At 34.3% G+C, this 15735-nt stretch overlaps 3 protein-coding genes across 5 annotated transcripts in view; 2 read left to right on the top strand and 1 right to left on the bottom strand.

The window, feature by feature from the left end:
• Window positions 1-790, top strand: part of LOC125831174 (ethanolamine-phosphate cytidylyltransferase-like) — a 912135-nt gene extending 911345 nt beyond the window's left edge. For all 3 annotated transcript variants that reach the window (XM_049510361.1, XM_049510360.1, XM_049510359.1), the window contains exon 10: window positions 414-790. In XM_049510361.1, coding sequence (XP_049366318.1) covers window positions 414-485 — 72 coding nt within the window. In that variant the 3' untranslated portion in view covers window positions 486-790. The remainder of the gene's footprint in view (window positions 1-413) is intronic.
• Window positions 791-1200: 410 nt separating this feature from the next.
• On the bottom strand, window positions 1201-4102 carry LOC125831213 (uncharacterized). The gene is made up of 3 exons (XM_049510401.1): window positions 3776-4102; window positions 2787-3039; window positions 1201-1876 (listed from the first exon to the last, which is right to left on the bottom strand). Exons 1-3 carry the CDS (start codon window positions 3881-3883, stop codon window positions 1509-1511), a joined length of 729 nt encoding a protein of 242 aa, XP_049366358.1. The 5' UTR covers window positions 3884-4102; the 3' UTR covers window positions 1201-1508.
• A 9907-nt stretch (window positions 4103-14009) lies between these two features.
• LOC125831515 (uncharacterized) lies at window positions 14010-14630 on the top strand. Its single transcript, XM_049510691.1, has one exon. The coding sequence runs from the start codon at window positions 14010-14012 to the stop codon at window positions 14628-14630; it is 621 nt and encodes a 206-aa protein (XP_049366648.1).
• The last annotated feature ends 1105 nt before the right edge of the window (window positions 14631-15735 follow it).

Here is a 15735-nt window from a genome sequence, read left to right as displayed (position 1 = left end):
TCACATCTCTCTCTCTCTCTATATATATATATAATATAGTGAACTGGAAAGCTACAAAGACCATATTATCAATCTCCTCTCATCAGATTAAAATATTTGTTGTAATTTATATTTGAAATATGATTCATGGACATTGTATCCTCCACTTTCTATTTGCTGCACATTGATATTAGATTTTGCTAAAAGTGTCTTTTCTCCGTTACTACAAAGAACCTTTCCACCCCCACCTGCACGCTGCCAACCTCAACTTGCCTTGTTCTGTTCTGAAGAAGCACATTGCATGTCAATATTTCATTACATCCTTTGCGCTAGCATCCTCGTTTTCTCATCATTTTTAGTGTGAAGATATCACTGTTGTTTGTTTGCAATTAGTTTTGCTCTATCATGGTAACACGCCTTGTTGAGTTGTGCAGAAAAGGAACACAAAAAAAGAAGCAAGTGAGAAGAAGTACTATGCAGAGAAGCAGTATATTTCAGGCGATTAAGTTTTATGTTACTGTCTCCAGTATGCCTCTTGTGACTTGTAACTTTGGCGAAGCTGCTCTTTTTTCAAGGTAGCTCGTCCTGTCCTGTATTTGTATTTGTTTGTATTTGAAATATATACGTTCGAGGAGGTTTGCAAGATATAAGAAGAAAATTCATAGTCAGAAGATGTAGATTTTTATTTATTTAATTATTTATTTCTTGGGTTGTAGCTGATTTCCTAATCTCAAAACCATATTGATTCTTGTAAGTTAAGGAACTGTTGCTCCATTCTTATTCTATAGTTAATCAGTTCCAATTTCAATTATTGCACTGTAATTACAGTTGGGGGTATTGTTTCTTAGAAACACGTAAACTGAATATTCATCTTATGGAAGTAATAAGTAGGGTCTTTTGATGAGGGTGACTTCGAGTTTTAGGGCCAATCAAATGTCTAAATTGTGAGTATTATTTTCTCATGAATATAAAAAATACAGGTGTAGAAAGTATTAAGTTTCTCCAATTCATGAATAAAATATCAAAATATCGTACAATAGCAAATCACATATTTCTATATTTCTTTTTTGTGATTACAAACTTACAAAATAATTTTATGAAGAACTACTTGTCAACAAACGACACATTAATAACAAGAGCTCGTTTCTTTTTTCCTCTTTAACTACTATGAGTTGAACAAATTTCGTTCCCAAAGTGACTATTTTCCATTCCAGAATCTCTATCAGTGTAAGCAAAATAGGCATATAACTAAAGAAAAATCATATCCAAGATATGGAGAATGATTTGCATTTTCATCTCGAGCGGAGACATTAGAAAACCATAAGCAGCTCTTCGCTCGACATATTAGAGGCCAAGCTAGCTGAATTTAACATAACGGTCTCCTGATCTTTTCAATTCACATTCTAGTACTTTTATCTACTATTTACTTCACCCTCTTTTACCTAACCAATGCTTCCTTGCAAGAGGAGACCCATGGAGAGTTCTAATAATATCTAATCGTAATTATAACATCCTAATCCTTATGCCAATTACCGGTACCAGGGAATAGGTGTTGATGTGTTCTGAGGCAGTTGAGTCGTCGTCATACAATGTTGTTGTTGCCAATGATGCAAACCATCATTTACACCAACTGCACCAGTCTCGACTGCAGTTCTTGGTTCAACATCCACACTGTTATCTTCAATATCCATAGCTACTCCCTCCATATCTTCAGCATCCATCATATCTGAAACATCAGGTTGACTAAGGACTTCAGCTTCTGCTGCAGAAGGAAAGTGAGATGGAACCCAGGGAACAACCGCTAGACATTCTTTTGCAGAACTAGAGTCGTCCTGTTGCGTTGCTTCATTGTCAACTAGTCTAAATGCATTTGCAGTGTTATCCCAGAAGATTTGACCTGCACAACATACAAAAACTGATCACTGAGCTTTAAAGTATATTTTTCACTTAGGTAAAACACCACCGTCTAATCAAACCAAGGAATATACAACGGCAACCAGCTTCTATGGCTCTGCCCATGGATCAAATTAGACTCTGTCAAAAAGTTCTCAATCAAATTCTAATTTTAACCATTATCAGGATCACATCCATTTTCTCTAAAAGGATAAAAAAAACAATATCCTCTTTTTTTTCGATCTGTAGAAGCCAAAACAATATTTTTTCTTTCTAATATAGTAACAGCGCATCTCATGAAGCTTGTTTCCATTAACACCTTCCTCAAAAATTACTCAATACATACAGGATTCTGAATGTTCCTTAGCTCAGCTCCATGATCAGATCACTAAGAAAACAAGTTCCACAAAGAGATCAGGGATTTCTAACCTTTTTAACCAATAAATTCATCAAAAAGAAAGACTGAGCTACTTGAGCTACACTTGCATTGACAAAGGTTATTCTAGAGAGTACCTAAAGTTTGCATTAGCATTCAAGCTGGCTTACATATTAACTGCAACTCCAATCAGCTCATCTTGAACTGATGTATTGCCAATTTACCCTTGGGAAGATTTACACATCAGCAGAACTGATGGATTCAAGGCCAATTCCTTCTCGTGACCTCTCCCAAATTTAGACAGAGCTTCACTATCACTTTTCGAGCTGTGGAACTTAACAAGTTCTTAAAACAAGAAACACACCACCAACAATTCGATACTATGTTCATCCTGTTGATCTCAAGGTGATCTAAACCATATTAATATAACCTAATAAGCCTAATAAATAAGCTATGCATTCGATGTTTTCAATAAAACTACCAAATAATCTCATATAAACTAAATTAACAACTAAAGGTATAGGGACCAGAGACTTACTTTTGAGACCATTAAGAAACTGGGGATCCACTTTAACGGAGAAATTAGAAGGGGAATGCACAGGCTGTGTGTTCATGGGCTTGAATAGAACAATTGCCCTCTCTTCATTCTCGGGCACACTTGGCAGTTCCTCAATTACTAGACCCCTATTTACTGCATTGCTTCCGAAGCTTGGATAAGTAGCTGCTTGCTCAAAAGCTATAGGAATCTCTGGTTCTTCAACCTCTTCTATTATGGGAGGCAAATCTGCATCCTAAACATAGAATAAATAGAAAAAAACATCACTAACATACTCATTGCACAGGCAATTTCATCAAAAACAAACTGAAAGGGGGCGATAGCAATTTTAGAACATTCTTTGATTTATCCTCAATTCTGCCAAATTAAGTCGTAACAAATCAACTACACCTCAATCCCAAACTAGTCGGAGTTAGCTATAGGAATCCTCTATATTCATCCTGCTCTTAAGTTGAAACAACAGTGATTTATTTTTTCGCCAGTAACTCCGTAACCTTTATATCCTGAGGCTAATGTAGAGGGTTATTTACGTGTAGCTTTGACATATCATGTGTGTGTTTAAAAATTCACTAAATAAGAACAGAATTGATCTCGAACCCAGTAAATAACAGGAGTTATGGTAGAAACTCAAAGCAATATAGTTAAAAATGCAGCCCAGTGTTCTAAGCTCCTGAGTACGAAGAAAGACTTGACAACAACTGTTTCCACGCGAATCTCCTGATCACATGTAGGCAACTGCAATTGGTACATCAAGGTTCATACAATTCAAATCCAAAAATCCACCTCAATCAACACTAAGTGCATTCTTCTCTAGTTTAAGTTCATACAATTCCAATACTCAAAAAATCAAGCTCAACCTCCATTAGTTGAAAAAAATTTACAAAACCATCATACTAATCACTACCTTCAACAGAATTTCATATACTTGCAGTTAAAAACAGAAGAATTTCTCAAAGGGCGAAGAGGTTTACCAGTCGACGAATTTTTCTGGCGGGAGAAGAAAGTGAAAATTCAGAGAATTCATCATAAACATCTTCCAAATCCTTCCTCTTCATCTTCAATGTATAGTATGGCTCCATATTCTTCTTTTAACAACAGCGTCCAAAAAAAACCCTAAAAAGCTATCAGAGATCACTTTGCACAAATTTATGCTACCTACCTCCTTCTCAAACGATCGATCAAAGCAGCGACCAGAGTGTTGTTAGGTAGTTGGAGCGCTCGGTTTATGAAAGTGAAAGAAGAACGACGTTGAGAATTTCAGTTATAGGAAGAATAATGGAAGCTTGTAGACTCTTCTCCCAAGTCTAGATTTTTCCGGAACTTTGGTGCACATAGAGAGAGAAACAAACTGTGGGCCTCACTTTACTCGGGTCAGGGTCCACACAAGAAACCAAATAGTCCTATTATAATTTGCTACGCATTTTTTTTTTGGAAAAAGGGTTAAAAATGTCCTTAACGAATTCAAAATGGTTTTAAAATGTCCTCCTTTCACCTTTTGGTTTAAAAATGCCCTCAACATTTTTTTAAAGTTTAAAATTGCCCTTTTTAACAGTCTGTTGACATGGCAAATGCTGAATCATTAAATTAGACAAATGACTTCATCTTATTGGTCCACCTATTTTTATAAAATCCAGCCCAACGACCCAACCTATCTATGCTACAAAACTCAAACCCACCCACAAATCCGTTTACACATTAACCTAACATATCCTTGAACTCCATTTTAGAACGATTCTCAGCCTTTTTTCATAGCAGCCGTCGAGGATCCTCTGCTAGCCGCAACTCTGCTTTACATGATGGTAAGGTCCTAATGAAACTACTTTCGGATCATACTCGTTTCTATTGTATTCATTCATCTTTAATAGAGGTAAAACTTTATGTATTTGCCTTCTCCACGAGTATTTATAACTTCTTGGCATAGATTATTCTTCTTGCTTTTTTGGTATCTGTTCGATTCTCCTTGTATTTCTAAAGAACAACACATGTAGGTCTTCTAAAACGTGGCAGCCAACGCTTGTTCTTTGTTCGCCCAAAATTATTTTTCTTGCTTTTTTTGGTATCTGTTTTATTCTCCTTTTATGGCTGCTCGGTGATTTCGTTTTCTTCTTCTTGATATTTTCCGTATTGCGGTTGCGAATTAATACCCTTGAAAGATTTACTTATGCACAACTTTTCGGTTAATTGCTAGCTTTTTGAAAGCACTATTCCTTAGAGTTACTGTATGAATTTTAATCCTAAGAATTAGTTGTCCAAGATGGTTTAAAATCCTAAGTTTCAAGATAGTTTCTTTCCAAGAAAATTTAATTCAAGAACTTGCTTACAACAGAACTAAGAAAACCTGCAGAATCTTTGTCCGATATTTATCAAAATTTACGTCGTAATCAAGTTTGTAGTGCAGCCATGTGCAAAAACATCAACTTGACAAATCTTGATGGTAGTTCTTCCATCTTTTTCTTCCTGCAATTAACTAGAGAATGGAGAACATATGAATTGAAGGAGAAGAAAGAAGAGAACTAGAGCTAATGGATACAAAAGACCCAAAAACGATCGGGTCAAGTTTTTCGAAATGGATTTTCAGACTAAGTGGGTCATATATTTTGAAATGGGTAAAGAAAATCCATGTCATATTTGCCATGTCAGTCGACAGTTAAAAAAGGGCAATTTTAAACCTTAAAAAAACGTTGAGGGCATTTTTAAATCAAAAGGTGAAATGAGCGCATTTTTGAACCATTTGGAATACGTTAAGGAATTTTTAACCCTTTTTCCTTTTTTAAAAAATAAATTTTAGAAATCACATAGTTTTAATATGAAATTACAATCTATTCCTATTTAGTTTGTAATTACATTAATCCCTGAAAAAGTAAAATAAATAGGATACATAATATGTAGCTCGAATACATTAAAAACTAGCTCGGATGCATTATAAAATAATTTAGAATTAGGAGAGAAATAAGGGATTTTATAGGTTTTTAGAAATAGAAGGGAATATTACAAATAAAGGAAACATAAGACGTGTATTTTAGTAATTTTTTCTTTATTTTTTGGTTTCTCATCCGGTGTCCGGAGCCCACGTTGGAGTTCCGACTAAATCCGGATTGCGCTCTGCAGAGCCCATTCGGGGGTGGCGCTCCCAATAGGATTTTCTCCATACCCATGGCTTGAACCCGAGACCTCTGGTTAAGGGTGAAACACTCCCACCAGTGCACCACAACTCATGTTGGTGAGATTTGAACACGCAAACATTGGCTCATTCAAGGAATCTGGAACCCATCTAAGGGATCTAAAACCGCTGGGCTACGATAGCCTATTGTAGTATTGTTACACACTAATTAATGCATTTATACACACTATGCATTAATTAGTGTGTATAACTAATGATTGAATCACATTAATTATATCAAATAAGATAATTAATTATATATTACATTATGTCAAACAATTTCTAATAATATAATACTACTTAATAAAGTTCAAAAATGGTACCAACTCGAAAATTTGAGTCATAAGTCACTAGTAGGTAACTCATATTCTGGAACGACAAGTAACAAACATATTAGGCAGAATCAACAACCAACGAAAAATTAACTGCAATAAAATAAGAAACGCAACGGAAAAAAGAAATAACATCAATATATACATACAGAGAAAGAGTACATGATCCAATCTCACAACCTGGTGGACGAAAGTACAAGTCTCAAAAGTACAGACTTGTCTTGAATCCAAAAGACTAGTAAAAAACTATTTACATATGGATATAGGCCGAACTAGGACGTTAACAGTTCACCCTCAATATTCTCCAAAGATCTCCGCAATCAAACTTGAATCATTGTTGATGGCTGGTGCTGGGATCTGCATCAAGAAAACAGATGCAGAGTGCAGCATGAGTACCAAAACAACAAGTACTCAATAGGTATCATAGGTCGATTGAGCTTGGAAAGTAAAAACAACATGAAAAACGAGAAAGTAAATAGTGACAAGAGGTCAAATGAATAAAGCGATAACAAAAAGTTTAACTACAAAGTTCACAGGTCTAGAAAGAACTACTAAAAAGTTATCTATAACCTAATTGCACCCCCATAAGCCTAGAAGATACACTCATGCGCAATCGAAAAGTAAATAACCCAAATAGACTCTTTATAAGCCCGATAAGTACATAAAAGAGCTAAGTATAACACTAACTAAGACTAAAAGTATTACAAAACTGAACCAATCAACCCTAGACTCAAATAGTAACAAAAGCATCCCGAAGAACCCAATAGTACATCATGCCAAGACTTAAACCAGACTAAAAGAAGCGGGTCCGAACTCAAATCACGACGAGTGAACATGTACCAGGGCCTCAAACAACAACTAGTAGAAATGTGTGACCTCGAACTGTGGCTAAAGGAGGGACGTCAAGCCTTGAACCATGGCTAAAAGGCTCTAAATGTTGGGTTTAGAAACTTTTTTTCCCTTCCTATGTAGATAAATAAAAGTCTTATTTGGACCAGCCCACTTTAGCCCATAAGCCCAATATTATGTGACATATATAAGGCTTATTTAGGTCTTATTTTCAGAAATACAAGAGAGAAAAATCAAGAGAGAGTCATTTTATAGATTGAGAGAAAGAGAGAAAAATCCCCTTTTTGCATTGGAAAATTTTCTACTCAGGCTATCCGCTTCAAACAGAGTTTTCCGCTTCGTTAATCGTTGGATCATGGGAGTTCTCAGCATCTGGTTCTTGCAATTCAACGACGGAGATAGGATTTCGTTATCTCTAGTTTTGGTGCAATCTTGTTTTGTTGTTGCTCATTGTTTGACACTTATTTTGTGGCCAAATTTGGAGAACAATATTGTAACTCTTGGTGTTTATAGTGGAGCTTTTGGTCCCGTGGTTTTTTAATTTTCCACGTAAATCTCTGTGTCTTTTGTGATTGGTTTATTCTTGTCTTATTGTTTTAGTTTGGTTGATATACTTATTGTTCATTCTTCATATTGCTTGATTTAGTTTGTTTTCTCTTGGTTCAAATTGAAAGGGAAAATTTAGACTTGGATATTATTTCGTTGTTATCATGTAGGGCATTCTTATTAGTGTCTTGCCTTTCCTAACATTAAATACCTCCAAATCATACGATCTTCTTCACGCAGACACGAACCGTATAGCAAAACTATCTTCAGAATCATCAGGGACCTTGCTTAGCTCGAAATCCAAGAACTGATCCAATATCACCAACAAGTCCCCAAATCGCCAAAGAAACATCAGGAACGGTTACAAGAGTAGAGTTGTCTCCTAGCTAAGGATTCATAATATTATACCCAAGTCTGCTACATCACTTTAGAAGGAGCTAAGTCGTTTGAAGCTACGTTGGAGAATTTCTAAGGCCACTAAACATGATACAATCTAGAAATCCCTCCCAAAATTAGTTAATCAACATGAATATACAAACACAAGCTCAATCTAGTGATCGGTAAGGCGTAGTTTACCTCAAAGTTGATCGTGCATGCTTTGAATCTACTAAACCAAATCTTTTTCCCTTCTGAACCGCCTCTAGTCATTGTTATGCTAACAAATGAATAATAACAACATCAATAAAGACGTTTTGACACCAAAATCGCAATAATTGAAGACAAACCCAAAAATGAATCAAAATGATATTGTGGAGCTTGTGCCAGAAATTTTTAAAATTGACTCTATTAATTGGTCTTACTCGGCTTAAGGAACATGTACCCCAACAATTTCTAACAAGTAGCAACTGAAATCACCTCTATAGCTAAAAATATCAAGTTCACAATTTGGGAAAATGATCTAGAATTTTGAGATCATCACAAAATATATCCATGTTAAATTAACTCCAAGAACTCGAGCCCTTGGCCGTGATCACAGTAGTCAACTGGGTTGGGTCAACAACGACTCTTCTCCGCGAACACCTAAACACATTCATGAACGTAAAGAGTTGTCGTTTCATCTCTCTACGAACGTGGATGTAAGCACGCAAATAACATAGTGACCAATTCCCTTGGTCTCCGCAAACCCAAAGAACAAAAACTTGGTGCACGAGCAAAGACTACATTAGCTCCAGTAGGATTTGGCAAAATGCTTTGATGGGGACTTGGTATTTGTTCTGAACCCCGTGTACGCAAACATACTATGCTAACCCACCAAATTTAATGATATTATTATATTCTTCCGAGCCTTTAATCATCTATCATTGGATTCACACCTACATCGTTGAGCAAAAATGTGATAAATCAATCTAAACGAATATAGCTTCACATTTTGTAACCAAGTAAGGCAATCTAGGTTTATTCATATTGATCATAGACGCAAATCAGTTCTCTGTTTTAATAATAAAGCAAGACTCTTACTTCATATTTCAGTGTTCTATCTCATGATTTTGTTTATGAGTTTACAATGAGAGCATACATATATTCTAAGAGTAGTTAAGCATTAAAATAATGAGTTTAAGAACGTAAAAACAACTAATATGATGATCAAATTTGTCGAATCAATTATCTATTAAATAATCATGTTTTTAGCCGTTACACAAGATAAATGTGTTTAGCTATTCATGAACAATAGGCTTCACTTCGACTTGTGGCTAGCAAAAAGCGATCCCCAACCCCCAAACAATTCGTCCAAGGTTTTATTAATAACAACTATTTCTAGTTGGATGTGATCTTGACTTGTAAAATGATCCCTCAGTGAAATATTTGTTTGTGACTTTACTCCAACGTATGGCTTAGGCTCTGTGGGGTGCCCTTCATTGCAGTCTTTTAGCTCGTCGATGCGCCCTCCATCGCGCAATAAAGCTGAATTTTCATTGCACTGAAGCTCAAGCACAATCCTAACGTGGGGGTTCATCGATGAGTGCCTTCTTTGCACCGCAAACTCCTTCCTTTCAAGGTCAAATCATGTATCTTATGTTCATAGTGCTTGGATTTTGTTTCTTTTATTATTTTTGATCTATTCCTGCTGCATTTTGACCTGAAATATGTCTATCACATATATTAGCTTACTCACATTAATTTTGCTCAAAACACATGAATATATGTGAAATTATTTTGTAATATAAGTTAATCATGAGTAAAATACGACATTGAATATATAAGTACACTCAAAATCAAATATCACCAATTAATAATCTAAGAAAAATTGTTCCAGAATCGCCTTCAATTACTCAAAGAAACATTCAACTTGAGCTAAATCAGATTTATATAAATATAAGAACAAAACACATCTTCTTTCGATTAAAACATTCAATAATGTCTTCTAAGTTTGGGGAGTGTTTTATTTATTTTTATTTGGGAAAAGAGTCGTCACTTAATTTTTGAGAGATTAAGACAACTTAGAATTTCAAAAGATTTAAAACAGAAAAATCAATTGAAATACCAAGGGGAGTTCGGGGTTCACATTTACACTTCAAGAAGAATTTTAAAGCATTTGAAGTGTCCGCTAACACGAGGTTATCCGACGATTTAAAATATTTGGCAAAGACTTAAAAAAAAGAAGGAATGCTTAATCACTTCAGGAAATAATTGAATTTTTACACTTAAAACATTTTTGCAGGAAAAGAAAAACATTCTTGTCTAAAATATGACTAAGTAAAGAAAGTTTCAAAGTTTTTCAAATAAAGGGTTTATAATGAACTAATATGAGAATAACTCATCCTTGGGGAATTTGAATTAAGTTAAACTTTAAAATTTGTTATCAAATAAGCAAGTACTAATTAAACAAATTATTAAATAATAAAGAGGGAGAAGTATTGGGCCCAAATCTGATTTCTGTCCGCTTGGGCCAGTACTTGGGCCTAATTTTTTATTTTGGGTTTTGGCCCAATTTCCCTGTCCTAAAACTAGCAATAGGGTTGCCCATTTATCTCAAAATTTGTTGCTGGAGTTTTTTAGGCGTTTTGCTCCATTTTCACTGTTGTATACAATGTCTACCAATTGTGTATATCACTGTATATCCAGTATTCTTTTGTATACAGTATGTATACAGCCCCTTTTGGAGACTTTCGAAACCTGTATTGTTGTTCTAGCCCTGTATTTATGCCTTCAACCTATATATCAATGTATACTTAGCGTAAACTTTCGGAGACTTGTGATCTGTCTTTCAACCTGTTCATCAGCTTCTCTATCTTGGCAATAAGGGTTGACCCGAGAAGAAGAAGAAGAATTTGGGCTTCATGGCCCTCTCGAAATGCAAGGGGAAGAAAGATGGAGTCCAAAATAAACTTGAGGCAGATTTCATGTAGAAAAAGAATATAAATAATAAGCATTAGCACTTATTTGCAATGAAGGTAGCAAAATAATCACACAAATTTTTTACTTATATATATTTGATCTCAAATAATTACCAATAACAGTAAACGCGTCAATCATAATTTGATACCCTTTATGAATTTGATATCAAAAAATCTACGAATCTGGAAATTCATTTTGATCTCTCCTATTTTCTCTTCTTCTTTTTCCTTTATAGGGTACCATTAAGAAATGGTAATTTTCGCCATTGGTCAATACCAAATAAATGATCACTTGATAATATATGAAGAGGAGTGGGTGATCGATGTGGGAACATGGTTCGAGTCCATCGGTTTATTAGGATTCCTCAGTTGTAGATATCAATGCACTTTCACTTGATACTTATTGTAATGATAAATGATTCATCTCACTGTGACCTTCTCTTAAATTTTTTAAAAAGAATTATGTCCCTCCATCCCCTGTAGGGACAGAGAATTCGCTGGACTGTGCTACTGAAAGCTCTGAGAAAATCAAAATAGAAAAACACTCCTTTCGTGGTGGGCTTACTAATTAGTTGATTTCAATAGTTCTCTGTTATGCACTTGGCTACCCAATATTCATCGTGTGTATGCTAATTGGTATACTAGAGGTGCCTCTTTCTAGCTCTAACAAATGAAGTTAAATGTGTTGATAGAGGAATATTTACTTCAAAACTTTAGAAAGAAAGAAAAATGTCTTAAAAAAAATGTCTTAAATGCTCCACATTTCAGGCTTAATTCCCTTTTTATTTGGGAGTATTGATTATACCCAAATTATGAGCTTCATGTTACTCTTTTCAAGTGGCATGTCAGGCTCAAAAAATCTCAATTGAGTTGACTGAAATGACAGTTTCTCTTTTGAATTTAAAAAATCAAAATTTTAATCAAATTACGCATTGCAATATAATTCATATAATCGAGATCAAATATATCACGTAAAATATAATTTTGAAAAGAGAAAGAATTGGAGCTATGATAAAAAAAAAAAAAAAAATCCCCATGCACTAATCGTTGATTAGCACGAAGAATATACGACCCTATTTGATGTAATTGGAGGCAAAGATGAAAATTTCATGAAAGAGAAACTAAAATAAAATGTGCACATCATGTATAAAGTAATACACCCATTCTAATGTGTATGTGTACCTTTATACACTATATATAGTGTTTATTCACCTTATATATAATATTTGCATGTATTGGAAAAATATGTATTTATAGTATATAATTATTCTATACATGTTTACACTGTTCACAAACATTGTATTTCAATTTTAGAGGAGGAGGAGTAGGATAGTAGGGAGAAGAAGAGGGGGAAGAAGAAACATGGCATACATATTATAATGTGGATATATACTATTTATACTCATTATACATGTTGTACACCTTATATACATTATGTATAGACACTAATAATATGGAAGTATGTATATATATTTTACCTTTACCACACACTCTTCTCACAGAGAATCGTTCTCAATAATTTTCATCATTGTTACCACCACTTCTGCTAGATTCACTACCAATTCAATAAAACTCAAGCAACAAAAATGAAGAAGAAGGAGAGAAGGAAAGAAGAGGGAAGGGGGGACAAGAAGAAGAAGGATTCTTTGTTTTTGTCACCATAATTCTTTGAAGATATTAAAATTTATTATATCATGGGAGGGAATGGTAATAATACGAGTACTATGGTAAGACGTGAAAACACTCGATTTCATTCCAACCTCAATATGAGGAATTGTCTTACATCATATGTACTGAGATTGTTTCGGAGGCATGGTCCAAGGCTGGTGAAAAAATGAAATAAAAAAAATCGAGAGCGGGGACGGCCCTACACGAAGAAGAAGAAGAAGAGGACGAGGAGAAGTCAAACTTAAATGACTTGAAGAAGAAGTAAAAAAAATCAGACTTGAATGACTTTTAAGTCAAAAAATAAAAAGTAGGAAAAAGTCAAACTTAAAATAACTTTTAAGTCAAAAAATAAAAAGTAGGGAAAGTGCTACTTTTGATTTTTAACTTTTTTTTAAAATGTTACAAATCCACTTAATTGTGTGGATGTTTCTCTTAATCTATCCTAACGTAATGTATCCATTTAGTATATTAATTAAATATTATAGTAACGTATTGTCAAATGTTGTAAAAGGATGATTTAAACATCCTATAAAAGGTAGTCTTCATCCTTAGGAAATACACACTTGAAGAGTATTAAATAATATTCTCCCCTCTATACTTCTCATCACAATTTGTCTTCCTTACTTGTTTAGTATTATTATATTTTGCTCTCATTTTACAACACGTTATCAGCACGAATCTCTAACCAATTAAGACCTACTTAATTCGGAATTATCTTTTTCCCTAAAAAGTTAATCAATTTTCTTTCCGAGTCAGGTATACATTTATATGTTTATAACATATCTAATAGGACTTACATAAGTCTTTGATCAACGATTTAATTACTGCATATATAACTTGCTTTAGGTATTTGTATGATACTTTACTAGGCATAATAATCAATACGTTTCAGGTTTATATTTTTATGTTGTTTATATGCTAGTAACTTATAACTCTAAATTAAATACTAGGATATATGATAACATGCTAGTTAGAATAATCGTAAGTATTTTAATTTCTTGTCATAAATTTATGATAAATATTGGTGTGTCATAAAGAATAATAGTATTATATTAAATATGACTTAAAATCTTACGGTAGCTTTGGCGTTAATAACTATTGAACTAGTAATAAATATAGTAAAATAATTAATTAGAATATATATTAAATTTACTGTTTCATACTTTATGAGTTTACATGCTTTTGTAACATCCCATATTCATGCATATGATATATTTTATACTAATTCTTAACCATTTGAAATATTAATTTATCTTTCATTATAAAGAAATCAAAATCATGTTATTAACTCAACTATTTTATGATAGTTTTCATCATGTCGAATTTATCAAAGCTTGAATTTGTGGCACTTGACATTTCTGGAAAGAACTATTTGTCATGGGTACTTGATGCTGAAATTCACCTTACCGCTAAGGGTCTTGGTGATTGTATAATCGAACGAAATAAGGCATCAAGTCAGGATAAAGCGAAAGCTATGATTTTCCTTCGTCATCATCTTGATGAAAGCTTGAAGGTTGAATACTTAACAATGAAAGATCCACTTGAATTGTGGATAGGTTTGAAAGGGAGGTATGACCACCTCAAGGCAACGGTATTGCCAAGGGCTCGTTATGAGTGGATGCACTTACGATTTCAAGATCATAAAACCGTAATTGAGTATAACTCTGCTGTATTTAGAATCACTTCCCAATTAAAATTATGTGGGGAAGTTATAAAGGATGAGGACATGTTGGAAAAGACACTAACTACTTTTCATGCCTCCAATATGATATTACAGCAGCAATACCGTGAAAAGGGTTTTAAAAAATACTCTGAATTAATCTCATGCCTTTTGGTGGCTGAGCAACATAATGACCTTTTCATGAAAAATCATGAAGCCCGTCCCACTGGAAGTGCTCCATTACCGGAGGCCCACGGGGTAGAAGCACACGGCTAGTCTGAAATAAGACAAAATAATCGGGGCCATGATAATGTGCGTGGACGTGGCAAAGGCAAAAGACGATATAATAATCGTCGAGGTGGTGGTCATAACAAAAGGGAGAACAATATGGGTTCTCAAAATAATCCTTCAAAAGGCAAGGGCGATCACTGTCATCGTTGTGGCCTTAAAGGTCACTGGAAAAATGAATGTCGGGCACCTGAGCATTTTGTCAGGCTGTATCAAAATTCCTTTAAAAGGAAAGGGAATAAAGGTGGTGCCTCCTCTTATAATGCCCGAGTGGAGTCACATTTGACTCTCAAAGATGATGCTCAGGCAGGGTCTTCTCAAAAATATGATGAGAATGTTGAAGCGAATTTAGCATTGAAAGATGATGCTTTTGATGGGCTCGATGATATTACTCATCTAGAAGCTGAGGACTTCTTCGGGGATCGCAACTGAAGATTGATAATTAAACTGGAAAATGAATAATGTTTTTTTTTATGTATTTTTAATGTCTTCATTAAAGTTTATGTACTTAAGATTTTTTTTTGTTAAATTTCGTACTTCTTATTATGTATTTTGATTTTTATGAAGATAAATAAATTTTTCCAGTCTTCAGTTGGATTCAATATGAGTAATGGAGATATGTGCCTTCTGGACAGTGCCACAACTCATACGATACTAAGAGAAAAGAAATATTTCTCTCATTTGGTAATGAAAAAGGCATATGTTAATACAATATCCGGTAGTACAAAATTGATTGAGGGTTCTGGAAGAGCAACCTTATTACTACCTGGAGGAACATTATTGGTAATTGATAATGCATTGTATTGTAGTAAGTCTCAAAGAAACTTGTTAAGTTTCAAGGTTATTCGCCAAAATGGCTATCATGTTGAGACTGCGAATGAAGGAAAGGTTGAATACCTTTATATTACTACAATAAATGCAGAGAAGAAAATTGTGCATGAAAAATTGTCTGCACTTTCTTCTGGGTTGTACCATACAAATATTGGTACAATTGAATCACATGCCGTGGTAAACAAAAGGTTTACTGGTTCTAATGATTTTATCATTTGGCATGACCGGTTAGGCCATCCCGGTTATAATATGATGCGCAGAA

The sequence above is a fragment of the Solanum verrucosum genome, unplaced genomic scaffold, assembly GCF_900185275.1.
Source record: "Solanum verrucosum unplaced genomic scaffold, falcon-dt-bn FXZP01000049.1, whole genome shotgun sequence".
Classification (NCBI taxonomy): Eukaryota; Viridiplantae; Streptophyta; class Magnoliopsida; order Solanales; family Solanaceae; genus Solanum; species Solanum verrucosum.
Note: the sequence above shows the minus strand (reverse complement) of the source record. Positions and strands in the feature narration are given on the sequence as shown.